This window comes from Pelecanus crispus, chromosome 7 (assembly GCF_030463565.1).
Source record: "Pelecanus crispus isolate bPelCri1 chromosome 7, bPelCri1.pri, whole genome shotgun sequence".
NCBI lineage: Eukaryota > Metazoa > Chordata > Aves > Pelecaniformes > Pelecanidae > Pelecanus > Pelecanus crispus.
Genome location: NC_134649.1, coordinates 23,848,132 through 23,875,847, shown reverse-complemented (window position 1 = coordinate 23,875,847; position 27,716 = coordinate 23,848,132). Strand labels below are relative to the sequence as shown.

Sequence of the window (27,716 nt, the reverse complement as noted above, 5' to 3'; positions counted from 1 at the left end):
CTGTAATTGAAATCTTTATGGTTAAATAGAGTTCACAATGTCTGCTTTTAAATCCATGCTTATAAAAGAAACTGTGAAGTGCCCAAGAGATATGTCTGGTTCAGTATTTTGTACCACATAGGGGCACCAGGAGAGACTGAGCAGGAAGAGCGCGTGAGTCTGGCCCCTTTCTGCAGTGCATTTCTAGCATCCCCAAGTGCTGTGTTTCTTGGAAAAGAAAGTTTTGTCAAATGCTGGCACCTGTAATAACTTACACAGGGAAGTCATTACAAATCTGTTAATGAATTAGGTAACCCCTCAGCTGGCTTCAGAACAGCAGCCCTCCAGACTGTTTATGAAATAGTGTTTTGTCAATCAATTTGTAGCTATTTAGGCAGCCTTTTAACTCTTCTCTTCATGGTTTCACTGTAAGAAGGACAAATGGAAAACATGAAGTCATCAGAAATCAGTTAATCTGATCTGCAAACACATATATTAAAATGCTTTACTTAAAAAGATCCAGATATTGCACAGTAAAGCAGAATTTGAGAACAGCTATATCCCTGATCTGTGCATTTCTGTAAGCTTAGCTTGTTTGGATTACTTTTTTGTTTGGATCATGATTTTTCTGTTTGTTTTTAGGGTAGTTGAACCTTCTTTATAAGGTTTTTGACCTTAAATTGCTGGTGTGCACACTTAAATCTCAGCTTTAGTATAAATCTGGCTGGATATTCTGGGATTTAAGGAAAAAAAAAACAACAACAAAACCAGAATAGCTTTAGAAATGTTTTTTCAACTTCATCAGCAGAAGAAATTCTAGTTGTTTTTAAGTGCTCTCAGTGATACTAGACTTGGTGTGAATTGTGGGGGAGAGCCTGGTATGCTTGAGAGATGTGTTTGCTACTAGCTGCAGGTGCAGTCCTTGCATGATTAAAGCTCAGTGTTTCTAAAAGATAATAATACTTTGCACCGATAACATCTCCCAACATGATTCAGTCCTTCCAGCTGCAGAGTGTCTTCTTTCTTACATCTGATCATGACCTGTGCTGCTGGCTGGCAGAGGGGACCATGGACAGTGGGCCACTTCAAATAATACCTTCTGCTCTGGATTGCTGGAAGCTGAGCCTGCATCTCTGTTGGTGGTGTGGTTCCGTGCTGGGCTGCACGGGCCTGGGAGAAGGGGGCCTGGTGCTGTATCGCCCTCGCTGCTGCCTTGGCTCCTGCGATGGTCCTTGCCTTGCTTTGCTTCTGCACTTCCATCATAATATTGACTTGCAAACATATAGCTTTTTTGCCAGTTGCTATGGTTACGTCTCAGCTACCAGCATCTGAACTGTAGAAACGAGTAACAAGCAATACATTTCAAGCCTTAATGAAATGCACAGCAGCGTGTTAAACTTTTAAACCCAACGTGAATATCACTAAGCAATATCCATTCGTGATTTGCCATAATTACTGCTGCAAGCTCCTTACAACTGAAATGCCAGAGCACAAGTCTTTCTCCTCCACTGCATCAAATACATTTTTCTGCCAGTAGCTTCACAGTATCTCAGACCTCTGATGTTTCATAGTCCCTTCACAGTTTCAAAGAACTAAGTTTGACTTCTTTAAATTATTCACACCTTCAGACCAGCAACATCTCCAAAATCTCCTTTTGTGTGTATCACCCATTTCCTTCTCATTCACTCCCAGAAATTTAAAGACATTTGCTTCTTCTGCCCTAGTTCCAAAATGTGAATCCAATTTGTTTCCCCCAAGCTGCTTCTTGCATATTTGGAAGAACCAATTTCATCAGACCAGCATTGGTGTTGAATTAAAATGTGTGCGTAGTTGGTGCTTGGAGCTGTTTGCTCCAGTAACTGCATCAGAAGGAGCCCACGCCTCAAGTCTTTCAAGGTGGTGGTTTTCTGCTAGGAAGTCTTATTTAGTGTCTATCTTGAACAATGCATTTTATCCATCAGTTTGAGAAGTAAAATGAAACTGGACACTGGTTGTATGTCCAGACTCCAGGCTTCAAGTCAAATGATTAATTGCACTGCCTGGTGCAATTGCAGTTCTTGAATTAGTTGTGCTTGCAGATTGGACGGTTCAGAATATCTCTGTGCTGTGCCCAGTTTCTCTGCTGATCAGTCTGATTTCCTGTATTCTGTTAATATTTTACATTTACAGCACTGGAGTTACCAATTCTGGAGAGGAAAAACTGGTTGATCTATCTACTGTATGTTCGCAGAGACTACGATGAGTGTAAGGTAAGAGCTGCTTTTGAGACTCTGCATTAGGAAGGATCTTACTAACGTTATGAAATGATAGTTTTCATACCAGTTTTCAAACCACCTTCTTTCCTGATTTCTTTTGGACTAAGAGGACCTGGAGAAAATACAAGTAAAATAACTTTAATGTTCTCAAATCGTTGGCTACCTTCAGAATTCATGTGTGCAGTTCTGTGGAGCAATCTGTGAGCTCAGTATGTCTTTGGGAGTGGAAAAATGGAAAGAATTGCAAACCTCTCCTGTTCCAAGTGATGAATAGGGTCTTCTAAACTGATAATAATGCAGTTCCATAGTGCAGGTCTCTTGATGGTACTACAAAGGTGCTATGAAAAACACTTCAGTTGAGTAAAACATTACTACCAAGTCTAAAAAAAAAAATTTATCTTGGTTACCCTTGAACAAAATTCTTTCATTTTACACATGATACATTGCGCCCTTTCATTTGTCCTGGGTTTGGTGGGTTGCTTGGAAGTGATTGTTTGGTTTGGGATTACAACAGTAAGTGGGCTAAGGAAATGGCAAATCTGCTATTAAATGGTGTGTTATCCTGATAAAATGAACATGAGCAATTGAACATGATGCACCTATGGGGCAGGAGGAGGGGAATAAGAGTTGCCTTTCTGTTTCTGTCACGTGCAAAGAAGATCTGAAAAGACTTTTTTGCTTCTGAAACACAAGGGTTGGTCAGGACTTGTCTCTCTCTGTTGGAGAACTCCTGGGGGTGCTTAGGAAAGTGGCAGGCTGGAGGAAATTAATTTAGCTTTTAATTAATGGAGCCAGAGGGTTGTATCATCAGCAGAGTGATTTCGTCTCATATCTTGGTTTAAATAGATATAAACAAAAGTTGGACTAGCAATCTAAATAGAAAATTGTTTCCCTTTTCTGTTGATCTGACTGCATTTTTTTGGTCTCTGATTGTGTGCTTTTACTGTTGCTGTGATGGGATGTAGAATCACAGAGTGCAGAAAAGATGTACGGCTCAGGAAAGCAGAGAAAATAACCAAGTGGATGATGTAATGGCAACATTGACTTCTCCACATCTTCATCAGTCATGGAAACAAGCAAAATACGGGGAAAAAAATCAAGAAAAGACAGCTAATACTCTTTTGCTTGGCAGACCAGCTTTGCAGTAGCTGTCAAAGGCAGCAAAGCCTTTCCTTAGGGCTCAAAAAACCAGGCTTTTTGCAGTTGGAGGAGTTTGGCACCAGACCATAGCTGGTTAAATGTTCTTCCATCCTTTTGCCCAGATGTGATGGATGTGTGCTCAGAGGCCTGGATTTGTCCCAAAGAAGATAGGAACCTCAGCATGCCAGGATGCTGCTTCAGTCACTGAGGATTGATACGTACATCCAAAAGGCAATTCAGATCTTAGGTGGGCTGAGCTGCCCTGTGGTAGTCTCCCTCTCTCTCTGTTGGTGTTATGTGGGTTTACAGATCTAAACTGGATGCCCTGGGTGCTTCTTCGTGATAAGCATAGACATTCCCAAATGTGCTATTTGGGGCTAATACCTTCAAACATGAAAGTGGTATTGGCAGTACCCCAAGTGGCTTAAATTGCTGTTAACTCCTGGATTTCAGTATAGTTTGGGCATTCGTTAAATTCCCTTAGTTTTCTTTTAAGACTCAGCTAAGAAATGAGTGACCTGTGATGCTATTAATTTTGGTCTGAATCTTGCTAGACCCTCTTTCCCACTCAGTGCTTCCTCTCTAACATGGTTTTAAAAGCTCCTGTATTTTTCAATTATGTAAAAGAGCAAGGAAAAACTGCTTGTTTACCAAAATTAGCTCCCCAAAGTGAAGGCATTACATTGATTTTAACCCTTACAGTGCCACTCCTGCATCTATTTTGGTGTTGCCAAGCTCTTGACAAATTTTGCTGCTCATTACAGAGAGAGATTAATAATGCTGGCCGTTTGATTCACCTCTCCTTCTACCCAGCAGGATGCAAAGCAAACATCCCCCAGAGCCCACAGCTGCAGCATCCCCTGCAATCGCACAGGCAGAGAGGAGTTGGGGGAGAGGAGGGACAGGTCCTGCTAAGCAGTGATCATCTCTCGCTCTTCACATGCAAAGCTAATAAACTGTGCTTTCTGCTTGCAGCATCAATTCCAGCCCTGGCCCCTAACCATTTTTCACAACAGAAATCTTCTGCTTCTGTTATGTGTGAGGAAGGAATTATTAAAATTACCAGATGCTTTTAATTAATTAAAATTGCTCATGCTGGTTGGTCTCCTGCTGGTATGTCTAAATTCTGTTGGTGAGCTAAATAAACTCGGGAAGAAAAAGCTGGGAATACAGATCATATTTCTCAGCTCAAGGCCTTTTGCTATGGGATTTTTTAGGGCTTATAGAATTAATCAGATGTCTCTAAAAGATAGCTCTCTATTGCCCTCTCTTGCTCTGAGAAACTGGTTTTATGTAGATAGAGCAACACAGAGTATCTGTATTCAGGAGATACTTGGTTATGTCCGAGTTGAATGTCCTATAATAATGTACTTTGTAAAGAGTATAATATAGATATATTACCAGATACAGATCTGAGGGGAAGAGCAGCCTAGACTTGTTCTTCCTTTTCCTTCCTCTCTTTAGTTTTCTTTTTACACGTGAGGATTCTCAATAATAGCCCTCCTTGCCTTCACCCCGCTTTCCTTCTATGTGCTGTATTTGAGGCTGTTTTCCTCCTTGTTTTCAGGTCTTTCATTTATGTTCGTCTTGGAGGCAGGGGATGCTGGTACTGTTCATACAATTGACAGAAGTGCCAGATGAGCACCAGGTTATTGCTAGCCCAGAAATCTTTCTTTCCCCTGCTTTGTCTCTTCCACTTCCAAGCCAAAGAGGAGTCTCAGAGCAGAAATGCACTTGGTTCGTAGCCACAGTGCTCGTCCTCCCAAAGGTCAATCCTTTTAACCAGTTCTATAATTTCGGGTCACATGCGACTGTGGAATATAGCCAAACTGCATCTGCACCCCAAACTGTCAGCTGCATGAGTGCAGCCAGCAAGAATTTACATTTTCATCATTTTTTTTTCCCTTCCTTTTCCCATGTACTCTTCATTTTTCATTTGGCTTTCATTGACTCAGCTGCACTTGCTCCTATTCAATTTATTTCTTCACAAAGGGCCTAGAGTAAATACCCTTATCAGCAGAGGATGCTTTCATAGATTCCTTCTGGCATTTTCCCCAGGTAATATCTAATTGTCTTTAGTAATAGGAATGAATGGAGAAATTCTAAAAGGGCTATGGTATTCCTGGCACAGTGCTCTTCACACATGGTGAGGAGCTTGCACTCTTCTGTGCACTCTTGTAGTTGTCCCAGCCACAGTCCAGTGCCTTTATTAGATGTGGCATTGTGGTTTCTGTAGCTGAAACCAAATCTCTGTCATTAGCTTTGTTAAAATGATGAAAGTTTACAACTTTTATAGCATTTTAATACAGTATATTGTAGCAACTAGTTACAAGTTCTGTGTTAATAGACTTTTCCAAGCACAATTTCTGATTAAATGAATTTTGTAGTTCTCATGTCCTGTGTGATACCACTGCTACCATCACATAAGGAAGTACTGTGTCCATCAACACATTGCATGATGTTTAAATTCAAGTTATTTTAGGGCATTCTGCAAGGAGCACAGATACAGCACAGCTGTATGTAGCACATACAAAAAATTCTCCAAATCAAGGTTGCAGAAGGTATTTGGTCAGTCAGAAATCAATTTTCTTTCATAGGGATTACCTTTATTAAAATATTTGAAGGGTTTATATTCTTCTGAAAGCTGTCATGCTGCAGTTTACTAAAGGGGTAATAATGAAACAGCTAACGGGCTTTTCAGTGAGGGAGGCTCCATTTGGTATGTACTCTGTGCACTTTGTTGTTTCAGGCTGTCATCAAAGAGCAGCTGCAGGAGTCTCATGGACTGTGCGAATATGCAGTCTACGTTCAAGGTATGTCGCAGGAGTCTCTGAAAGTCTTAATTTTGCTAAAGCAAGTTACTTCTGATTTGAGATATAATGAACAATAAGAAAGGAAACATGATAGAAACATAAAATTGATATGTAAAAATGTTTGGCTTTTTTTTCTGCTTGCTAGGTCTAGTTTTGAAGTTTGGGATTTTCACATGGAAGGGCAGATTAGATTTTCTGTTTTCTCTGTATCGATGAGTTTGTCTTTGGTTCCTCCTTGGACTATGGGCTCTTGGCCTTCAATGTGTTGGTGTGTGCTTGGGTTGTGTGTTTGATTGTATTACAGACGCATGTTTTCTGTTAGAGCTATCTGCCTCAGGTGATTGTTGTCTTACTGTTTGCTTTAAGGATGGTCTTCCTCTTCTTGTCCTGCCCTCTGTCCCCTAAAAAATGTGCCCCAAAACTTGGCATTGAAATTCAAAGTGCCGAGGTGGGGGACAGCTGAAATTTGTTGGCCAAGGACATACTGTAGGCTGTAGAAGTTGGCGGGGGCGGGAAATCTAAACTGCATCTTAACGAGCAATTAGCCCCAGTTTAAAGCTGCCCTTATTCTGAAAACCAAAGATTTTTCCAAGCAAGCACAAGTCCTTTGCATGCGTTGTCATTCTGCCCTCAGACACTGCTTCTGCCTTTCAGGGTGAAAGACCAAATGAATGTTGTTATAATACATCTGTACTTCCTCTCCTTTCCCTGCTGTCAGAGGCACGTTTTTCCTGCAGATAATGGACTCATTTGCCTGCTATATGTTGTCTTACAGCTTTGATATTTCGCTTGGAGGGGAAAATTCAAGAATCTCTTGAACTTTTTCAGACATGTTCCATTCTGAACCCTCGAAGCACTGACAACCTCAAGCAGGTGGCACGATCACTGTGAGTAGTGTTTTATTGTTTCTGGGTTTTGTGCCACCCAGGTTTCAGGTTTGTTTTTTCTGCCAGGCATCAAGTGAAATCCCAGGCTGCTTAATTCCAAACATGCTTCCTCCTTATCAACACTTGAGTTGGCTTCCAGAAGCACGGGCTACCCTTAAAAGCAGAATCTCTGTTATCTGCCTGGCTGCTGTTGTATTTTCTTTGTCTTTGTGCTTTAAACAAGACAGGTAACACACTGATTTCTAGCTCCAGAGTTAAGGGTGCTGACTTGAGCTGTGTAAACTTGCCCTACAGACCCCTTTCTGTCTCTGAGTGTCCGGTTAGATCACCTGTCTTTCCCTTTGAGATAAAGGTAGAGCCTGTGAATTCATTCCTTGCATCTCCAGTAATGTCAGGGAGTGCCTCAGCATCTCGCAGGATTGATGACCTTGGCCCTGAAAGGGAACAGTGCTCAGGTTGTAATATGGCTGAGATTGTAAATTCAGGGCTTCTTACGCAGGTCTCTGGAGAGCTAGCAAATAGCATCATTTCTCACTGGCAAAGGTGATAGTGGTTGCACAGCAGGGTTTCAGAGCAAGAAAAAAGAAAAATTTAAATGCTTTTACAGGTTTCTTTTGGGGAAGCACAAGGCAGCCATTGAAGTGTACAATGAAGCAGCTAAACTCGATGAAAAGGACTGGGTAAGTGTTTCAGTGAGTTGCAGATTATTGTAGTATGCAGATATTTCTGCAGTTTTGTGAAGACAGCTGCAAACTTGTTACAAGCAGAGGTGAGCTCACGCTGCCTGCAGTCTCAGCAGACGAGGAGCTGCAGGGCTGAGAGGCATTGCCTTTTAGCACTGGCTCAAGAGCATGGATGAGCCTCTGCAGCATCTGGTTTAGATCACAGGATCAAGGCATCATTTCTACTGCAAAATCCCACACCTTGTCTTGGGGCACGAGCCTCGAGCAACACGTTTGAGCTTTGCAAAGTATCAGTATTAACATAGCCGTGTATAGCACAAAGAGCTAAATTACATTAAGGAAAATATGGGAAGTAGCTCCTTGTTTGGAAACCCTCAGTTATCTTTAAAACTTGCTTGAATAATTGCAAATCTTTTTGTAATGCAAAACACCATTGAAAAAGATTACCCTCAAGCTAGCTGAAAGGGTTACCTGTTACCTACTAAGCATTACCTATTTTGGCAAAATGTAGGCTAATAGCTACAGGGGCAATAATTAAATTAGTTCTTCTATGTAAGAAGACAAAAAGTGAAGGAAGAGCATTGCAAAGGGAAATGTGTGACAGTGGGTGAGAGCAGAGAGGACATGGCTTGCAGTTAGCTGTGGGCAGCCTTCTGCAGGTGACTGTTTTGGCTGCGGAAGTGTTGTTTCTAAGACAGACTTGCTACATGTCATCTCATTCCCTAAGACATTGGGCACTTGCTGACTTTAGCCGTACTTTTGGTGCTCAGTACATCTAAAATTCAGGCTTGATACAAGGATACATTTGGTATTATTCAACTCACCCTGTGCCAGACAACTTGGAAACCTTTTATACTGTGGGTCTTCTTTCAAGTCTGCATTCCCTTAGCTAACCAAGCTACCTGCAGTATGTGCTTGGCATGACTATAACCCTATTTACAACCACAGCAGGCAGACTTCAGTGGGTATTTTGATTAGTTATTTCCCATACCTAGCTCAGCACTGAAAGTAGAGCCAGCCTGTGCTCTTCCCTTGCACTGCCTCATTCTACAAGCCACAGTAACCAGGAGTTACTGATTCATTACTGTTCTCCACAGCTGGGGAGACTATGTGAAGGAAAATATCATTCTAACAGGGTTAATGGGGAAATAAGAGAGTTTCCTCTTAAAGGTCAAGGCTCTCTAAACTGATGAAGCAGTGGAATGCTCACCAGAATAGAAACAAGGAACTAGTGGACCTTGCTTTTCAGCTCCCCAGGATATGCCAGGGTGGGGAAGGTGGCAAGCTTGTCTGTTAAACTATTGGCGATGAATTAGAGGATGATTGTTCCCTACAGTGTCCCTGGAGTATTCAGGATCCCTAAGTGATCTTCTTACTCTGTTGCAAAATTGTTTAAGATGCCAGAGGGATATTGGCCCTTCTGGTGCTTGACTTCTATTTTGGAAAGTTAGGCACATATTCAAATTTTGTCCAGCTGGGTGCAGCATTGTGCATATCCTAATGACTGTACAGCTAGATTGAGAGCTACCCAGAAGGGCAACTTACCTAGCTTCAGAGATCTCCCTGGGAACTGAGTCACATCTCAGTGAAGAAACCAGTCTTTGCTCCTTATTCTCTGAAGAGACCATTATCATTTCTGTGTTTTTTGTCTTGGTGGCCTGTAGTCTTTTGTGTACAATCACACTTAAGCTCTGTGGGTTCCTGAAGCAACTTGAATTTATAGGTTTACTTGATCTACAAAGCCATAAGGGTGTGGGCAGGCAGAGGGGTCTCTCCATTCAGGTCAGTGATGACTGTTGTCCCTGGCAGATTATGTAGCATGTATCTCAAACCTCATGCTGATTTGGTTTTGTTTGTGGTTTGGTTTTTTTCATACAGGAGATCAGCCACAATCTGGGTGTGTGCTACATGTACCTGAAACACTTCAACAAGGTAATGCAAATGCTCATCTTCTCTACCTGACAAATGGGAAGCAGGGTTCCCAGAAATTTCACTTTCTTTGGCAGTTTGAAGTGGATCATTTGCAGTGATAAGTATCAAGGAAGTTCCTTGCTTCAGCATTTGTTTCTGGGAGCAAAAGTTTGTGAGCTGTCTCTGTTTTCATTTGCATGTTGAATTACTTTGAGTCAGCTGCAAGTTAGTGAACTTGGATAAGAGTGAAACTGAGGTTAGCCTTGTTGCTGTCCAGGAGGCTTTTTCTGAACTAGGAGTTTTCAGACAGCATTTCTGTTTTTAAAAGGAATGTTTGAAAAACCTCAAAGAGCTGCCTCTAGACAGAAAACCAGCTGTGCTCCAACAAAAGCTGCTTCTGTTTCTCAGATTTTTAAAACCAGAGCCATAAACACTGCTGGTTTTGTGAGGAGCAGCAATCCATAGAGCAGGCCAGTTCCATCTTCTTGAAGAAAGAGAAGTGTGATGGTAACAACCCAAACTGTTTTCCCAGCATACAGCTCAAACTGCAGAGAGTTTCTGAAGGAAAACTTGCTGCCCCTTGGGTCTGACAGGATTCAGAGAGAAGAGTTAGAGGGTTTATTTGCTGGAGGTGCAGCAGGCACCTTTTTTCCTCTATGGAAAGGCTTTGCTCCTGTGTCTGAAGCTCAGCTTTTGCACCAAGCCTGGAGCAAAAGTCAGAAGAGGACATAGCTGCAGTGTGGGCAACACTAATTTTATTTGCTTTGTAGCTAATAAAGAATTTCTTGGAAGCTTGAAACAGAGTTTTGTTCCCAGGTCTGAGCATGCCATTCTCAGCTCCTCACTTAACCCTCCCCTAGGTGCCTGTGGTGAGCACTGAGCTGTCTCTGATCCTGTGGAGTTACTTTGTAAGGGAAAAAACAGCATTTAGAAAACTTTTGTTCCCAGTTTGGGCCAACTGCTCCCTGCTGCTCTTTCTGGTGGAGTGCCATGGCCCTTGCAGCAAACCCCTGCCGCATTCCCTGTTCGAGGCATCACTGTAAAGCAAGAAGCTTGGAGTGTAGGATTTGTTATCTCCAGTAATGCCTTCCAAACTGGAACCCACTGACTTCTTATTTTTTCCATAAGTCTGAGATGTACTAGTCACCCTGGGCAGCAATACCTCCATGAGGACATCTAAAATATAACAAAGCCCTCGGTGATGACAGTCTCTTTGGTAGTTGGTGGTAACAAATATCCTGTATTGCAGAATTCTGTTACTGTGTCAGCATTTCTCTTTCTAATATATCATGTGTTCAGAGACAGCAAACGTACTGATACTTTGCTATCCTGCTGGTTAGACCTGAGGAAGTAAGAGGAAGACATGCTTCAAAGTGTCTCCTGTTGGAGGGGATTGGTGTGTGCCTGACAAGAGCTGATTCACTCCTCTTGTTTACTTGGCAATCCATGCTTATTGCTGGAATAAGCATTTTAGTGAAGAATAAACTGTAATGTACCTATTAACCTAACAAATCTGGAGATTCCCTCAAACCAAACAAACTCAAATACAGGAACAGGCCTGTGCTCCTCTCCATCTTGGGAGGTCATTGCCTCTTGTCTTGGCTTGAAGCACACCACATTGCCTTTTTCTGTCCCTGAAAACATGCGTCTCCTGATGCAGAACTCATTTCAACAATTAGCTGGGCTGGTTTTGCTAGCAGGGTTCTCCGAGCTCAGGGGGTGTTAGCTGTTCCCTTTTGCTAGCTGCTGGGGATTGCTCTTGGGCTGTTGCTTCACTGAGGTCTCTGTAATCACCTTTTTTATTTTTTTAAAATTCTTTGTGGTTGTGTGTTTAGGCACGAGACCAGCTAAACAATGCCCTGGAGCTCAACAGACATGATCTGACTTACATGATGCTGGGGAAAATTCACCTATTGGAGGGGGAGACGGATAGAGCCATTGAAGTCTATAAGAAGGCTGTAGAGTAAGAATATATCTTTTTTTTCTATCTGCCTATGTCCCATCCTATGCCAGGAGAGATTTGACTGGTGTCCCAGGTCTGAATTGAGGGCATGATTAAAAAGTTAATGGTAATTATAGTGTCTCTGTGCAAAGCTGACAGTTTCAAGCTCTTCAGCTGTCTCTGCTCTCAGCTGTAGTCCTCCTGCTGACAATGTGTCAGGGAAGAAGGTAGCTGTTTGAAGGTCTGCCAAAAAAAAGTGGAAAAACAAATGGACAGAGATGCCTGGGAGCAAACCTATCCAAAACTGACTTCATAAATCCCAAAGGTTTGTCTACCAAAACGATCTAACCTCGGATGCCTCTCTAACCCTGGTCATCTGTCAAAAATCAGTTGCTGGGTTTTACATACTGTTTTCACTTGGAGTGATTTGTGTTTGAAAGCATGTGAGTAGGCAGACTAGAGATGGCTGGTGCATGGTGAGTTTCTCTCACCCCGTCACTGTTTCTCACTACTGATCTATCTTGGTTTAGGGCATTCCTGAGCATCTGATTTACCAATGCTTTTAAAATGTAGTTTTGTAGTGGAGGCAAACACTAAAGAAAAGCAGGAGCATGTTGGAAGCCACTGGATGATCTACATTTTGTACCGGCTCTTTTCACATACTGTTTCCTTACACATCTGCTTTTGGCTGCTGACAGTATATTGGGTTGGTTAGACATTTGGACTAATCTAGAATGTTTATTACGTAAATAATCCTTGCTAAGCATCTTAACAGGTTTATATATCTTATCTCGGTGCTCCCCTGCCCTCCCTTCCTCCTCTCTCCTGTTTTTTTCTTTTTTTTTGTGTTCTCATCTGCCTTTTACATTTTGCCTGCTGTTACCAGCTCCGGGATAGTCTGTTGTTGCTCTGTGTTTATATACCATCAGGCACAGGCCATTTTGTTCTGGTTAAGGTTTAAAGGTGCCAGTGTGAGTGTGCATATTAGATACCTTAAATCTTGATAGCAGGGAATTTGCAACTTACTTCTGTTAAGGTCAGTGAGGCCACAAATACAGTGTCTCTTTCTGCTTTTTCTTTTTTGTTGTTGTTTTCATCCTATTTATGTCTTCAAAAGCTACTGGGAATGGCGATGCTTTTAAAAGGGTTCATAACATTGCTGTGTGAACCTCATACTAGCAGTGAAGGACTGGGAGTTGCATACAGTAATTGAAAGCCCTTCGGACATATTTTTTCAAGCTTCTTTGTTCTGAATGGAGTGGTGTGTATGACCAGGGATACATTAACAGGTAGTGCCTGTCTGAGCACTCTGGTCTGTGGGCTGCAGTGTAGCACAAAGCCATGGTGAACAGTCCACAGCTGGTCTGTGAAACCAGGTTTGTAATCTTTTCATAGGGTAAATTAAAAGTCTGGCAATGAATGTGTGTAGGATCCATCAGAAATGCTGAGGATTGCCTGTCCTGTGTGGCCCAAGAGGCTTGGGATGGATTTACAGTTTCATAGAATCATAGAATCGTTTAGGTTGGAAAAGACCTTTAAGATCATCCAGTCCAACTATTAACCTAACACTACCAAGTCTACCACTAAACCAATTAAGGGTAGAGTAGTCATTTCATGTTTCCTGGCTTGGTGGCTGGATTATTTTTTAAGAAGTAAAGTAAAGTAAAAACTAGGAATCATTAATGTTGGAAAGGATCTCTAAGATCATTGGTCCAACCGTCAACCCAACACCACCATGCGCACAAAACCATGTCCCAAAGTGCCACATCTACCCTTTTTTTGAACACCCCCAGGGATGGTGACTCCACCACCTCTTTGGGCAGCCTGTTCCAATGCTTGACTACTCTTTCTGTGAAGAAATTTTTCCTAATATCCAATCTAAACTTCCCCTGGCACAGCTTGAGTCCATTTCCTTTCGTCCTATCACTGACTACTTGGGAGAAGAGCCCAACATCCACCTCACTACAGTCTCCTTTCAGGTAGTTGTAGAGTGCGATAAGGTCTCCCCTCAGCCTCCTCTTCTCTAGGATAAACAATCAGTTGCCTCAGCCGCTCCTCATAAGACTTGTGCTCCAGACCCTTCACCAGCTTCGTTGCCCTTCTCTGGACACGCTCCAGCAACTCAGTGTCCTTCTTGCAGTGAGGGGCCCAAAACTGGACACAGTATTCCAGGTGTGGCCTTACCAGCGCAGAGTACAGGGGGACAATCACCTCCCTGCTCCTGCTGGTCACACTATTCCTGACACAAACCAGGATGCTGTTGGCCTTCTTGGCCACCTGGGCACACTGCTGGCTCATGTTCAGACGGCTGTCAACCAACACCCCCAGGTCCTTTTCCGCCAAGCAGCTTTCCAGCCACTCTTCCCCAAGCCTGTAACGTTGTACAGGGTTGTTGTGACCCAAGTGCAGGACCCGGCACTTGGCCTTATTGAACCTCATACAGTTGGCCTCAGCCCATCAGTCCAGCCTGTCCAGATCCATCTGCAGGGCCTTCCCACCCTTGAGCAGATCGACACTCCCACCCAATTTGGTGTCATCTGCAAACTTACTGAGGGCGCACTCAATCCCCTCATCCAGATCGTTGATAAAGATATTAAACAAGACTGGCCCCAAAACAGAGCCCTGGGGAACATCCCTTGTGACCAGTCGCGAACTGGACTTAACTCCATTTCATTCACCACAACTCTCTGGGCTCGGCCACCCAGCCAGTTTTTTACCCAGCGAAGAGTACAGCCGTCCAAGCCATGAGCCGCCAGCTTCCTTAGGAGAATGATATGGGAGACAGTGTCAAAGGCTTTAGTGAAGTCCAGGTAGATGACATCCACAGCCCTTACTTCATCCACTAGGTAGGTCACTGGGTCATAGAAGGAGATCAGGTTGGTCAAGCAGGACCTGCCTTTCATGCACCCATGCTGGCTGGGCCTGATCCCCTGGTTGACCTGCACATGCATGTTGAGTGCACTCAAGATGAACCACTCCATAATCTTCCCCAGCACTGAGGTCAGCCTGACAGGCCTGTAGTTCCCTGGGTCCTCCTTCCGGCCCTTCTTGTAGATGGGCATCACATTAGCAAGCCTCCAATCATCAGGGACCTCCCCTGTTAACCAGGACTGCTGACAGATGATGGGAGAGTGGCTTGGCAAGCTCCTCTGCCAGCTCCGTCAATACTCTCAGGTGGATCCCATCCAGCCCCATAGACTTGTGAGCATCCAGGTGGCATAGCAGGTCATTAACTGCTTCCTCCTGGATTATGGGGGCTTCATTCTGGTCCCCATCCCTGTCTTCCAGCTCAGGGGGCTGAATACCCTGGGGATAACTGGTCTGGCTATTAAAGACAGAGGCAAAAAAGGCATTAAGTACCTCAGCCTTTTCCTCATCCTTGGTGACAATGTTCCCCCTGCATCCAGCAAAGGATGGAGATTCTCCTTGGCTCTCTTTTTGTTGTTGATGTACTTGTAAAAACATTTTTTTGTTCTCTCTTACAACAGTGGCCAGACTGAGTTCTAGCTGGGCTTTTGCCTTTCTAATTTTCTCCCTGCATGACCTAACAAGATCCCTGTACTCTTCCCGAGTTGCCTGCCCCTTCCTCCAAAGGTGGTAGACTCTCCTTTTTTCCTTGAGTCCCAGCAAAAGCTCCCTGTTCAGCCAGGCTGGTCATCTTCCCTGCCAGTTTGTCTTACGGCACACAGGGACAGCCCACTCCTGCGCCCTTAAGACTTCCTTCTTGAAGAACGCCCAGCCTTCCTGGACCCCTTTGCCCTTCAGGACTGCCTCCCAAGGGACTGTCCCAACCAGTGTCCTGAACAGGCCAAAGTCAGCCTTCCAGAAGTCCATGGTAACAGTTTTGATGCCCCTCCTCCTTACGTCGCCAAGAATTGAAAACCCTATCATATCATGTTCACTAAGCCCAAGACGGCCACTGACCATGACATCTCCCACAAGCCCTTCTCTGTTTGTAAACAGGAAGTCAAGCGAGGCACCTCCCCTGGTAGGCTCACTCACCAGCTGCATCAGAAGGTTATCTTCCACACACTCTAGGAACCTCTGAGACTGTTTCCTCTCTGCTGTGTTGTATTTCCAGCAGATGTCCAGCAAGTTGAAGTCCCCCATGAGAACAAGGGCTAGCGATTGCGAGACTTCTGCCAGCCGCTTATAGAATGCTTCATCTATCTCTACATCCTGGTTGGGTGGTCTATAGCAGACTCCCAGCAGGACATCTGCCTTGTTGGCCTTCCCCCTCATCCTTACCCATAAGCACTCGACCTTATCATCACCACTGTTGAGCTCTGTACAATCAAAACACTCCCTAACATACAGAGCTACCCCACAGTCTCTCCTTCCCTGCCTATCCCTTCTGAAGAGCTTATAGCCATCCAGTGCAGCACTCCAGTCATGAGAGTCATCCCACCATGTTTCTGTGATGGCGACTATGTCATAGCTATCCTGCTGCACAAGGGCTTCCAGCTCCTCCTGTTTGTTGCCCATGCTGTGTACATTGGTGTAGATGCACTTGAGTTGGGCTACCAATTTCACCCCCAATGTTGCTATGCCACCCTCGGGTTCCTCTCTAGCGAGCCTGGTTATATCCCCTTCCCCCTTTGAACCTAGTTTAAAGCCCTCTTGATGACTCCTGCCAACTCATGGGCGAGAATCCTTTTCCCCTTTGGAGACACCTGACTTCCATCTGCTGCCAGCCCAGATCGGGGAGTTTCTTAGTAACTTCCCTAACCTGGACCCCAGGGAGGCAGCAGTCTTCCCTGTGGGATGGGTCTGGATGGCATATTGAGCCCTCTGTTCCCCACAGGAGGGAATCACCCACCACAATTACCCTCCTGTTTTTCTTAACAGGGCCAGTCGTAATGCGTGGGGCTGACTGACTCCCCCTCGGCAACCCCCTGGCTAGACCTTCACTTATCTCCTTGCTTGCCTGGCCCTCAAGTTCCAGAGCCCTATATCTGTTGTGTAGGGGCAACTGGGAAGGTGAGGGAGGCCGGGAGGGGATTTGCCTGCCACCCCGGGCAGGGAGCTGTTTCCATTCTGCCCCTGTCTCTTGGATCCCCTCCTTCTGCTTGCTGGCAAGAGGGTAGGGGATCCTCTGCTCCTTGTGGGGCCTCCATCTGCTGCCTTGGCCTCAGGAATGGTAGGGTGTGACTCCACCCATCTATCTCCCTCTCACACTCCCTGATACTCCTTAGCCTTTCCACCTCCTCTTTCAGCTCAGATGGTTTGTGGGAGACGATGGAAAAATCCGTTTTGTATTTCCAGGTCACTGATGCAGACTCACTTTGTAGCTTAGCAAAACCACATTATTTTATTATGCACCCAGATCTATTTCACTGAGCTATGTTGACTTCTCATTTATATCTAGAAGACATTTTGAAAGCTTAGGTTTCATATTGTTCAAAGGAAGTCCCCATGATGGCAATTGTTCTAATATTTACGGTTAATAATAACAGTTAATTTCCTGGAGTGATGCTGGTATAATGGAGCATTGTAATTCCATGTTCTGTTTTTACCTTGTTCTAGAAGGGCTAATAAACAATGCAGCTCTCTGCGTTTTGTATTACAGGTTTTCTCCAGAAAACACAGACCTCCTTACAACACTGGGGTTACTTTACTTGCAGGTATTGAGGACTGCTAGCTGTTACATGAACTTAATTATTTTCAAAATGACTGAGTTTTTTTTTTTTGTAATAGAGTTAATTTCTATCTACCTTCCTATGACTTGCACACATTTCTCTAAAGACTGCATTTAACATGACAGAGCTTGCTTTTCTGTATCTTCTTTTTGCCTTTTGCTGCTAAAAGCAAGTTGATTTCCTGGACCTGAGCCAGAGCAGGAATTCTGTTTGGCAACTGCCCTAATTCTGCTATAAATCCTCCAAGTACTGCAAAACATGACTAGTCATTACCTTGCTTCTGGAGCAGGAGTCTAGCAAGTTATTGTCCTACAAAAGCAGCCATGAAATTGTTAGTGTTAATGCACCATAGAAGAAAATCAGAATCGATTTAAATAACAAAGGCATGCTTATCACTTGGGTCTGCAAAATGTCTGTAAAATTCTTCCCAAAGAATGAACAAGCAAAGAAGAATAGGCAGTAGTGCCTGAAAGGATTGATGGGCTAGAAAACTTGCACCGAGTGCTGATTCGGAAAGATCCTTAAGCATTTCCCTAATTGTTTAGATGCTTGAGAATAAAATGTAGATCTTGAAAAAGATTGCCTTGCTCTAGAGATAGGGAAATTCAATAAGAGCCTTGGATGTCTTAAGCAGGTAAGTGTGGATTTAGGAGGGAGTATGATGTGGGAAGGGGGGGTCTGTAGGATAGAAGTAGTGAGTATAACATTTGCCCAGTGAATTTAGCCCCCAGGTCTCTGTGGTGTGATTCATTTGTCCAATTTGTCATGTCTCTCTGGATATGTACTCACCTTCAAGAGTTCTAAAGATGCTCCTACAGCTTTCTAACTTGCTATTAATTACAGAAGGTGCTGGGCTCTGATGCGTCAGTATAATTGCTGGAGTGACAAATGGGCTTCTCATCAATTTTTGTGACCAAAAAAGGACACCAGTACCCAGAATTTTATCCTGCTTCGACTGGTACAATCCTGGCATAACTCAATTGAAAACAATAGGATTTAAGGGATTCAGTGTGCTTATATATGGACACAGCCATGCCCACTAACACTTGCAGTCCATTAGAAGACAAGGGGAGACTTTTTCTCATGAAAAGAGTGCCCTGGGGAATGAGGAAGTTGTGGTGAGGGAATTGAGGATGTGCAGAGTAGCAATTTGTAGCCTCTTTTCTGGAAGAGAGGAAGGAGCAGAGAAGTATCAACCCAGAGCTCGCTCCTGTATAGAAAAGTCAGAGCACAAGCTATATGGAAAACTTTGTTTTGGTCAGAACAGTGAGTCCAGCCCAGCAAAATACATTTTTAGAATCTAGTTTGTAAATTATCAAACAAGAACATGTGTGTTTAATGGGAGCACTGTAAAATTCACCTTTCTGAATATTTGTTTTAACTGATCTAGAAATCCTAGTGCAAAAAACCTATGTGTTCTCCTTCTTAACCTTCCTTTTTCTGATGCTTATTTACTTCTTTTCCCAGCTTGGGGATTACCAGAAGGCTTTTGAACACCTTGGAAATGCACTTACTTACGACCCAGGCAACTACAAGGTATCATAAGGAGTGGAAATGAACCAGTGGAATGATGACAAGACACCCCTTAAAGCCAATTCCAGTATCAGAGCTTTGCCATCTGTGTCCGGGGTCTTAGCCTGGAGAGGCTGAAAAGGATCATGCCCAGAAAGCTTTCTCCGAAATACATTTCTGGGACCTTTCCCTGGGTGGGGAGTTGGATGTGTGTGGAGGTAGAGAAAAGGGAGGAGGCAGAATATGGGATGTTAAATTGATCCTTCGTTTTTAATCTGAAGTTGCAAACAAATTAAAACAAATAGAATTTACTTTGCAAGGAAAATGTTCTAGACATTGTTTCAAAAATCCCAAGAGCTCTTCATGGGTCCCTGTGACTCCTAGGCATGGAGCACAGATACAAGTGATATTCCATTATATTATTCTCCCATCTGCTAATAACTCTGCCTGTGCTTCCAACTGTTGTATACAAGTGTGAGTTTTCCTTGGCTCTGGTCTGGAAGGCTGAGCTTGGCATCTAGGTTTCATTCCTGACTCTGAAACTGCTTCCCTTTTTAGCCATGTTACTTTGTTTCTCTCTGCCTCTTTTTCCTTCTGTACAATGTTAACGACATAGAGTATTGAAATGTGGGGTTGACAAATGATATATGAATGCAAGCCGAATGTTGTTGTGAAAACACCTTTACACTTACAAATTTTACTTGTCACTGTGAAATATTATAAAGGACTTAACTAGTGTGGTTTAAATATAGCGTATTGCAATCACTTGCCTTTTTTTCCTCATGCATATTTCCATTAATTTGCAGTATCAACCAGTTGGTGTGAACTAGGCTATCTTTGCTGCATATGTCTTGCTTGCATATGTTTTACTCTCTGGTTAACTTGCACCAGAACTATTTCTATCTGTGCTTGTTGGTAAAAAGAAACTATTAGTGCGTAGATCTTCTCAGAGGCTCAGACTCTAGGAGATACTACCGTCAACCCAAAAAATACACTAAACCATTTGTCATGTTGCAGTATTTCCGGGACATTTATGATTGAGATGGCACAGGAACAAGTGGACTTGAGTCCCTTCTTTACCCTGTCTTCTGCTGTATGTTGGGAGAATCTAGAGTCCCCGTCTGCCCCCCGCTGTTGGTCTTGGTAGGCCCTAGAAGAAAACACCTGAAAAAGTTAAATGGTTGCTCTTGAGATGGCTTTAGTTTATTAATTTTGTCCTGTTGTCTTCTTGCTATATTTGGGGAAACACAGTTCCTCAGCTGGTCACTTGTCTTCTCTCAAAGGCTACCTTGGCAGCTGGCAGCATGATGCAGACCCATGGAGATTTTGATGTTGCCCTCTCCAAATACAGGGTGGTAGCCAGCACTGTGCCTGAAAGCCCTCCGCTGTGGAACAACATTGGGATGTGCTTCTTCGGGAAGAAGAAATATGTAGCAGTAAGTATCTGGTTTCCTTTCTTTTTTCATCTATAGCTAACTTCATGCAAGAACAAGATTTCTCCTGTGGTAGAGACAGGAGATCTGTTCTGGGTGGGCTGTGTTACAGCACTCATTCCTTTTTTGAAGGCTATCAGCTGCCTGAAGCGGGCAAACTACTTGTCTCCCTTTGACTGGAAGATCTTGTACAATTTGGGGTTAGTCCACCTCACGATGCAGCAGTACGCATCTGCTTTCCATTTCCTCAGCGCTGCCATCAACTTCCAACCCAAGATGGGAGAGCTGTATATGCTCCTTGCAGGTATGCAGCGCTCTTGTTACCCAGCTCTAGTAGATATCCAGCTTAGGGGATGCAACATTATAGACACAGAAAGTTTGAAGTAAACAAATACTGGATAAAGGCTATGGTAAGAAGCTATTCCCCAGCAGGTCACTGACAGGTATAAAGTCTGAATAGTCTGTTTTCTTTCTGTGGTGAATAGGAAGGTTAAATTGCAGTCAGATCCAGATTAAACATTAGAAAAGACTTCCTACATGCAAGAGTTTGGGTTTGGGTTGCCTAAGGAGTGGGTGTGGATTTCCAGCACTAGACATTTTTGGGATCAAGCGAGACAAATATTTGTCAGAGGTGACATTAGTAGGGTTAATCCTGGCAGCAGTCCAGACAACCCTGCTAGCACCTATTTACTTTATGATGTAATGGCATTCAGAATTGTCCTAAAAATGAAGTCCTTGTGAAGCATCAACTTGCGTGTGTACATTTTGCTTTGGTACAGTTGCTCTGACAAACCTTGAAGACATTGAGAATGCAAAACGTTCCTATGAGCAAGCTGTGGCACTGGACAAGTAAGTCTTAATCATAGCTGTCAGTTGTTTGATTGTGTTGCTTTGCCTCTCTCACCTGGTTTCCTTTGCATACTCTGTCCCTCTGTCTACTTTGACCCTAAATGGTTTGCGATTGGAAAACGCTTTTTTTTCTTGCAGCTGTGCAAGTCGCTGTTTTAAAACCACCCTTTTTTTTTTTTTTTTTTTTTTTTTAAATTCAGGTCAGCTCTGAAAAATGAAAGGGAAATTTTGTTTCAGTCCAACCCAAAGCTGGTTTTTATTTTGCTGTTTAGTTAGTGAGTCAGTGGTGATGACTTTGGATTCCAGGCCACCTTCCAGTGAATATTTATGCACAGCAGAGCAGAATTGATAGAAGAAAACCAGTCATCCCAGAATATTTTGTAACCCAAAGTTTGAGGAATGTGCAGAGCAATGAGAGGCTTGGGAGAAAGCCTGTTCTGAGTTGGGCAGAGGGAAGATTTTAGCTGGGAGAATGTGGGCAAGAATCTAGTATAAAGCATATAAAAGGGTAGCAGTGTAGCCCTTTCTCCTCCATTTTGTTGACAATGTCTGTGTTTGCAATCTGGCTCTTAAAATTAGAGCATTCGGTTTCAGAAATGTTAAAATGAACCTTGCAGTATTTCATTGTTTCAGTCAGAAAAACAAATTTATCTCAAATTTATGAATAGTTTTGGCTCCCTGGGTCTGCTTTTCTTTGCCTTTCTTTTTCACTTTTCAGATTTTAACTAGCAGGTGATTAGATGGTCATTATTCTCCACAATTTACTGTGAATATTTGCATACTTACAGCAGCCAGCACAGTGTTCCTGAGCCCAGTAGTCTGTATGCTGGCGACAGAACTGTGGCAAAAACACTCTTTCCAACTGCAGTGGCCACCACAAGGTGGCATGAGAAGATGCTGGTCCCTTTTCCTCTGTCCTCTCTAACCTAGGTGCACTGGCCAGGCTTAATTTTGGGAATTATGAAGTTCCTAAACCAACTATAAAGGGCAGCAGGTTTCAAAAAACTGTTTGACACTGTAATGCCGTTCTCTTTGCGAAGAAGTGCTGTAAATGCTCTCAGATGTTTACTGGGAATTACATGGCTTGCATGCTTGCCAGAGCTCTTGAATCAGTTAGCCCTGTGCAGCCAGCATACATCTGGCACTGAAGTAATTCATACTTATTTATCAACAGAATAAATTGCTGAATCCATATCCCCACAGGCTTTCTTTGCTGGCATGTTATGAACTGTTTGGCTGGGATGAAGATAGCCGTGCTTGTTTCCATTGTCATAAATACTTTTATAGCAGCACTGTGACATTTGGCCTGGGTGCCATGCTGGGTTCTGGAGTGGAAAGCTTCCTGGAAAAATCTCTAAGAAAGGTGTTTCTTCTTAGTACTGGTTCTAGCTCATAGCTGTCCTTTCTTTCTGTGGTTATTTAGCTATTGATTTTTTTCTAACTGTTGTATTGCTTCTCAGCTGTTGAAGGCAAATTAGCTTGATAAGGTTCAATTAAAACTGTCTGTTCCCAGATCTGTCTGATCTCTGTTTTCAGTGTTTGGTGTGTGGGTTTGGTTTTTTGTATTTTCTTTTTTGTTTTTTTTTTTATTTGCGAAGAGATGGGGTTTTGATATTTATTTTTTCATGCATTACTTCCTTTGCTTTGGCAAAGACAGTGAGGAGGGGTTTTTTTGTGGCAGGATCAGCGTTCCAGTTTCTCAGTTAAAGGAAAACCAATGGTTATAAATGCTATCCAATTTCTTCTAATAGTCTTCTTTCTTGCACTGCTGTCATATAACTTATCAAGGATGGATAGTCATGGCCTGCAGATGACACTTTCTATTTATTGAACAGTGTTAGCAGAAGCCTTCCCTTCTGCAAAGGATGCTCGCTCTGTCTTGGCATCTCCCAGACCTAGGTGCTGGAGTCCTTGGATGGCTCCAGTTATCCCTGCCAGGCTCCGGGAGAGGGCACCAGTCCCTCGCTCACATTTATTGAGCAAACTGTACAAAGCATCCCTCGCTGACCGGTGTGCAGTGATACATGTATGCAGCTCCTCTGCAGGGAGCTGCAGTCAGACAGTGCTCTTCCATGTACCCCTTGACAGCACGTCCCCTGTTCTGGCCAAGTGCAACCTCTGCTCTTCCAGGTCTCATCCTGCAGCCTGGATGAGCTGAGTGTCTGCATGAGCTCCTGTGCTGGAGCCAGTGACCCTCTTCCATTTCATTTCTTTGTCAGACAATACACATGCATTTTGCGTCTCCAAAATAAGGGTGAAATTCAGACTGCTAAAGAATGGTCAGAACAGTTTGTTGAGTGTGGCTTGTCAGGCAGTTAAGGAAGGATCAGGTCACTTGAGAGCTTCATTTATCAATTACAGAGCCCAGGGAGTCAGCTCACTCTTTCCCTCTGGTTTGCTCACGCTCCTGGCTATGCCGGATGAAAAGTTGCTGTTCAGGGGTCATGCATCTTAGTGAAGAAACTGAGTACTGTGGAAAATGAGAGTATATAGAGCAATTCTTCCTTTTTGAAATCTTCATATGCTGTTCTGCATCAGGAAGGGAGGCAGGACCGTACAGAATAACAGTGTTATCTGTGGTGCTGGTCTCTTCTTCAAGTCCTTCATTAATAGGTATCACCTACTGTTTCTCTGTAACAGTACATACAATTATGTATGTACTGGGTGAATGAGAGAGAAGAGGCGAGGAAAATGAAATGTAAACAGCATGTTCTATAGCATGTTGGGTTGTAAAATACAATCAGTAAACATGAGCGTTCCACTGCCCTGTCCCATGACAAGCTGCTCTCCCACAAACTGGGAGAGCTGTGAGAGCCTGAGATAAGTCATAGAATCATAGAATCATAGAATCATAGAATCATCTAGGTTGGAAAAGACCTTTAAGATCATCCAGTCCAACCATTAACCTACACTACCAAGCCCACTCTAGACTAATCAAGGGTAGACCAGACTAAACCATATCCCGAAGTGCCACATCTACCCGTTTTTTAAACGCCTCCAGGGATGGTGACTCCACCACCTCTCTGGGCAGCCTGTTCCAATGCCTGACCACCCTTTCCGTAAAGAAATTTTTCCTAATTTCCAGTCTAAACCTCCCCTGGCGCAGCTTAAGCCCATTTCCTCTTGTCCTATCGCTAGCTACTTGGGAGAAGAGACCAACACCCACCTCACTACAACCTCCTTTCAGGTAGTTGTAGAGAGCGATAAGGTCTCCCCTCAGCCTCCTCTTTTCCAGGCTAAACAACCCCAGTTCCCTCAGCCGCTCCTCATAAGGCCTGTGCTCCAGACCCTTCACCAGCTTCGTTGCCCGCCTCTGAACACGCTCCAGCACCTCAATGTCTTTCTTGTAGTGAGGGGCCCAAAACTGGACACAGTATTCCAGGTGCGGCCTCACCAGCGCCGAGTACAGGGCAGAGCAGAGACCAGCTTTCAGAGTACAGTGAAAACCCCTGTCACTGCTCTCCCTGCCCAAGGAGCAAGGGGCTGGGAGACCAGGCACTTACTAAAGACAGTCCTGAGACGGTCCCAAAGTGCAAAGAATTGGCTGTTGCAGAGAAGAGCCTTGCAGGGGGTGAGGCAATCAGCAGAGTCATTTATATTGTCATTGACACTGGGATACTTTGCTAAGCCCAGGTATTGGGTCTCTCACCAAGCATGTGGGACTCTATCGTGTTCCCAAAGGACTCTGGCTGTGCAGCCCCTCATCTGCTTCAGGGTCAGAGTACCCCATGGCTTGTCTGTGCCAGACAGTAAGGTGTCTCCAGCTTTGCTGTCTGGGCATGTCTTAGTGCTTATTCAAGTCAGGATAAGTGTTCCCACAGTGAATGCGATGCATCCTGTGTGTTTGCTGAAGGTGCAACCCCCTCGTCAACCTGAACTATGCTGTCCTGCTGTATAACCAGGGCGACAAGAAGGGAGCCCTCTGCCAGTACCAGGAGATGGAGAAGAAGGTCAATGCAGTGAAGGACAGCAGTACTCTTGACTTTGACCCTGAGGTATGTGCCTAACAGTTGTCAGCAGGAACTAAGTAGCCATGCTAAGACTGGCAACAAACGAGGAGGAAACTTGACTTTGGCATCCAATTATTAGGAAGAAATACTGCTTACGAGATTTTCCGAGTAGAGCATTTGCCTGCTGAGAGCTGCTTGCTTCATTTCTGCTCTTTGAAGCCCAGTTCTTCAATCAATACGCAGCAAGACAAGATTCCATCTTAATTAAGGGAATGAATTAGTGGAGATGTTTCCCTCAAGCACCAAAGCAGTAGCCAGCTCTGTACAGCTCGTTTTCTGGGTTTTTTTTGTGTTGTTGACTTTTTTGTTGTCTGAAATGTTCCTGTTTACAATGGTCTTCTCTTTTTGCTTCTTGAGAAGATGGTGGAGGTTGCCCAGAAGATGGGAGCTGCCCTGCAGGTGGGGGAGAACCTGATCTGGACTAAGCCTTCTAAAGAGTCTAAATCCAAGCAGAGAGCTGCTCCGTCAGGGAAATCCTCCAGCACTCAGCAGCCTTTGGGCTCTAACCAGGCCCTGGGTCAAGCCATGTCCTCAGCTGCGGGGTATGGGAAAACCATGCAGCTTCCCCCAGGTACTTCTCTTTTGCTTCTCTTTAAAGTAGAACTGTGGGAGGGGAGAAGATAAATCTCTCTTCCTTTGAGTACCAAGTCACAGCACATGTTTAGGAAGGTATTTGACTTGCTTACACAGTAGTGATGTCAATATTGGGTAATAACTTGCCCAGATTTCTGAGTTAAGAAAGTGTGGAAGGAAGATGCTCTCTGTGGTGCATTACACTATCCTGCTTTTGCAGTGGTGTGGAAAGCCAGCAAAGTTTCCCTTCCTGTCTGAGCCACGATGGGCAAGACTCCATTAGCATGGGATTGAGATCTTGCTCTGGAAAGGAGGTAGTTTCAGAAACGAGACCTCTTGTCTTCTTTTGGAAGAGCCCAGGAGCTGACATGCGCAGACAGGCTGCTGGAGAGAAGGGAAATGATGAACAATTTTCTGAAGCGCTTTATCATTTCTGTTACAAAAATTAACTGCAACTGGATTGCTTTGCAGCTGTCCAGCCAGGTCCCTCCCTTGCAAATGTTGCTGGATTACCTTTTAGTGTGGGCTACTGGACTGAAGTTTGCTCAGGAGATAGCATCAGCCTTAGAAGGCTTACACCAATAGCTGTATGTGCTGCTGCTTGCTGGGGCTGGGTAGGAGCATCTCCTGAGCCACCATTCATAGCCTGACCTCCTCTCACCCCTTGGCTTCCAAGGAGGAATGTGCTAGAGATATTGCTCATCATGGTGATTTTTTGTCACTCTTAGTCCTGTTTCATGTGGATTGAACCAGGAGAGAGGTTGTGTAATCCAGGCCTCTTTCTTTGGCACCCCTAAGGACCTGTTCCACTTCTCATGCATGGAATAAACTTTCCATGCAGGGAAGACTTAGTCAGGAAAGCTGAAAAATAAAACATACAGGAGTTTGGGGTTTACCTGAAGGACTTTATCATCCACATCAGAGAAGGGAGCTGGTTCATAACAACAGTTGTCAGCTTAAATCTAAGCATAGAAACAACTTCAGCATGGTAGTGTCCTGTTTTGATTTTAATCTGTAAGTAGCTATGTTAACTGCCTGGAAACTCTCCTTGAATTTGCTAAAACTGTGAACTAAAAACGATACTGTGGTTTTGGCTCCAGCTTGAATATAAACCAGTTTCAGTGGAACTATTTTCCCTTCCAAAGCATGAGTTGATTTGTAAGTTTATACTGACTTCTCCCAGCAGCCCAGCTGAATGAGATCCTGTACTTGAGCTTCCCTTCAGTAGAACTGTGGGTACAGTAAGGTCTCTGGCCCGATAACTCACAAGAGTTGAGTGCTATTGATAAGCTAATGCTAGACAGAAGAAATCTGAGAGTAATTAACAGCTGTGTTCTGCATCTCCATGCTGCCTGGAAGGGCAAAAAGAGTAGACAAAAGAGATGTAGTCATACAGTAACTATAACTGTGTTCTCTCCCCAGGTGCTGGAGCATCAGCTCCGCTTGCAAAGCCTCCCTCGCTGCCTCTGGAACCAGAACCAGGCTCAGAAATGAGCCCCGAGGAGACCTTGGTTGAGGAACAGAGGAAAGAAAAGCACAAGAGCCGGCAGGCAGCGGACTAGGACGGACTCTGGTCAGGACAGGCAGGTGCAGGAGCATCTCCAGCGCTGCCTGCTGACTTGTGGGGAAAGGGACCTGCCCTCTCCCCCAACCCACGGTGGCTTTGTCCCACTGTCAGTCTAAATGCAGCTGTTTTCTGTTAATGATTTTAGCACGTGGTCTCTACCTTGTCCCAAGGAGTCATTGCAGCAATCAGAAGAGGTTTCTGCATAGCTACTGTTAGTGTGGTCACAGCTTACAACAAGAGACTGCAGGATGGAGATCCATCTCTCCACAGGGTTGGCAGTCTCCAGTGTCTGGGTGTAAATCCTCCAGAAGGATGCTGAGGCATGCAGTATATTTAGAAGAGCCAGCAGTAGTGACTTAGCATGCTGGATCCCAAAGAGGGTCAAACCCTTCCAGTGGCTGAACTTGTAAGTGCCTGAGGAAGCCCTACAGAGGCTGTAGTAAGGTCAGTGGTAGTATGCTCAGAGAGGGGGTGAAGGTAGTATACCTCACCAGGGCAAGTGCAGAGCAATAAGCCAGGCTCG

General features: G+C 44.1%; 1 protein-coding gene across 1 annotated transcript in view; it reads left to right on the top strand.

Annotated features, from left to right (window-relative positions):
- Positions 1–27,193, top strand: part of BBS4 (Bardet-Biedl syndrome 4) — a 42,988-nt gene extending 15,795 nt beyond the window's left edge. The window contains 14 exon segments of the mRNA XM_075714315.1: positions 2,149–2,228; positions 6,124–6,187; positions 6,963–7,074; positions 7,682–7,754; positions 9,636–9,689; positions 11,504–11,631; positions 17,180–17,234; positions 18,717–18,785; positions 20,045–20,197; positions 20,327–20,498; positions 20,974–21,043; positions 24,897–25,038; positions 25,414–25,624; positions 27,049–27,193. Of these exon segments, the coding sequence (XP_075570430.1) occupies positions 2,149–2,228; positions 6,124–6,187; positions 6,963–7,074; positions 7,682–7,754; positions 9,636–9,689; positions 11,504–11,631; positions 17,180–17,234; positions 18,717–18,785; positions 20,045–20,197; positions 20,327–20,498; positions 20,974–21,043; positions 24,897–25,038; positions 25,414–25,624; positions 27,049–27,188 (1,523 nt within the window). The 3' untranslated portion in view covers positions 27,189–27,193.
- Positions 27,194–27,716: the final 523 nt, after the last annotated feature.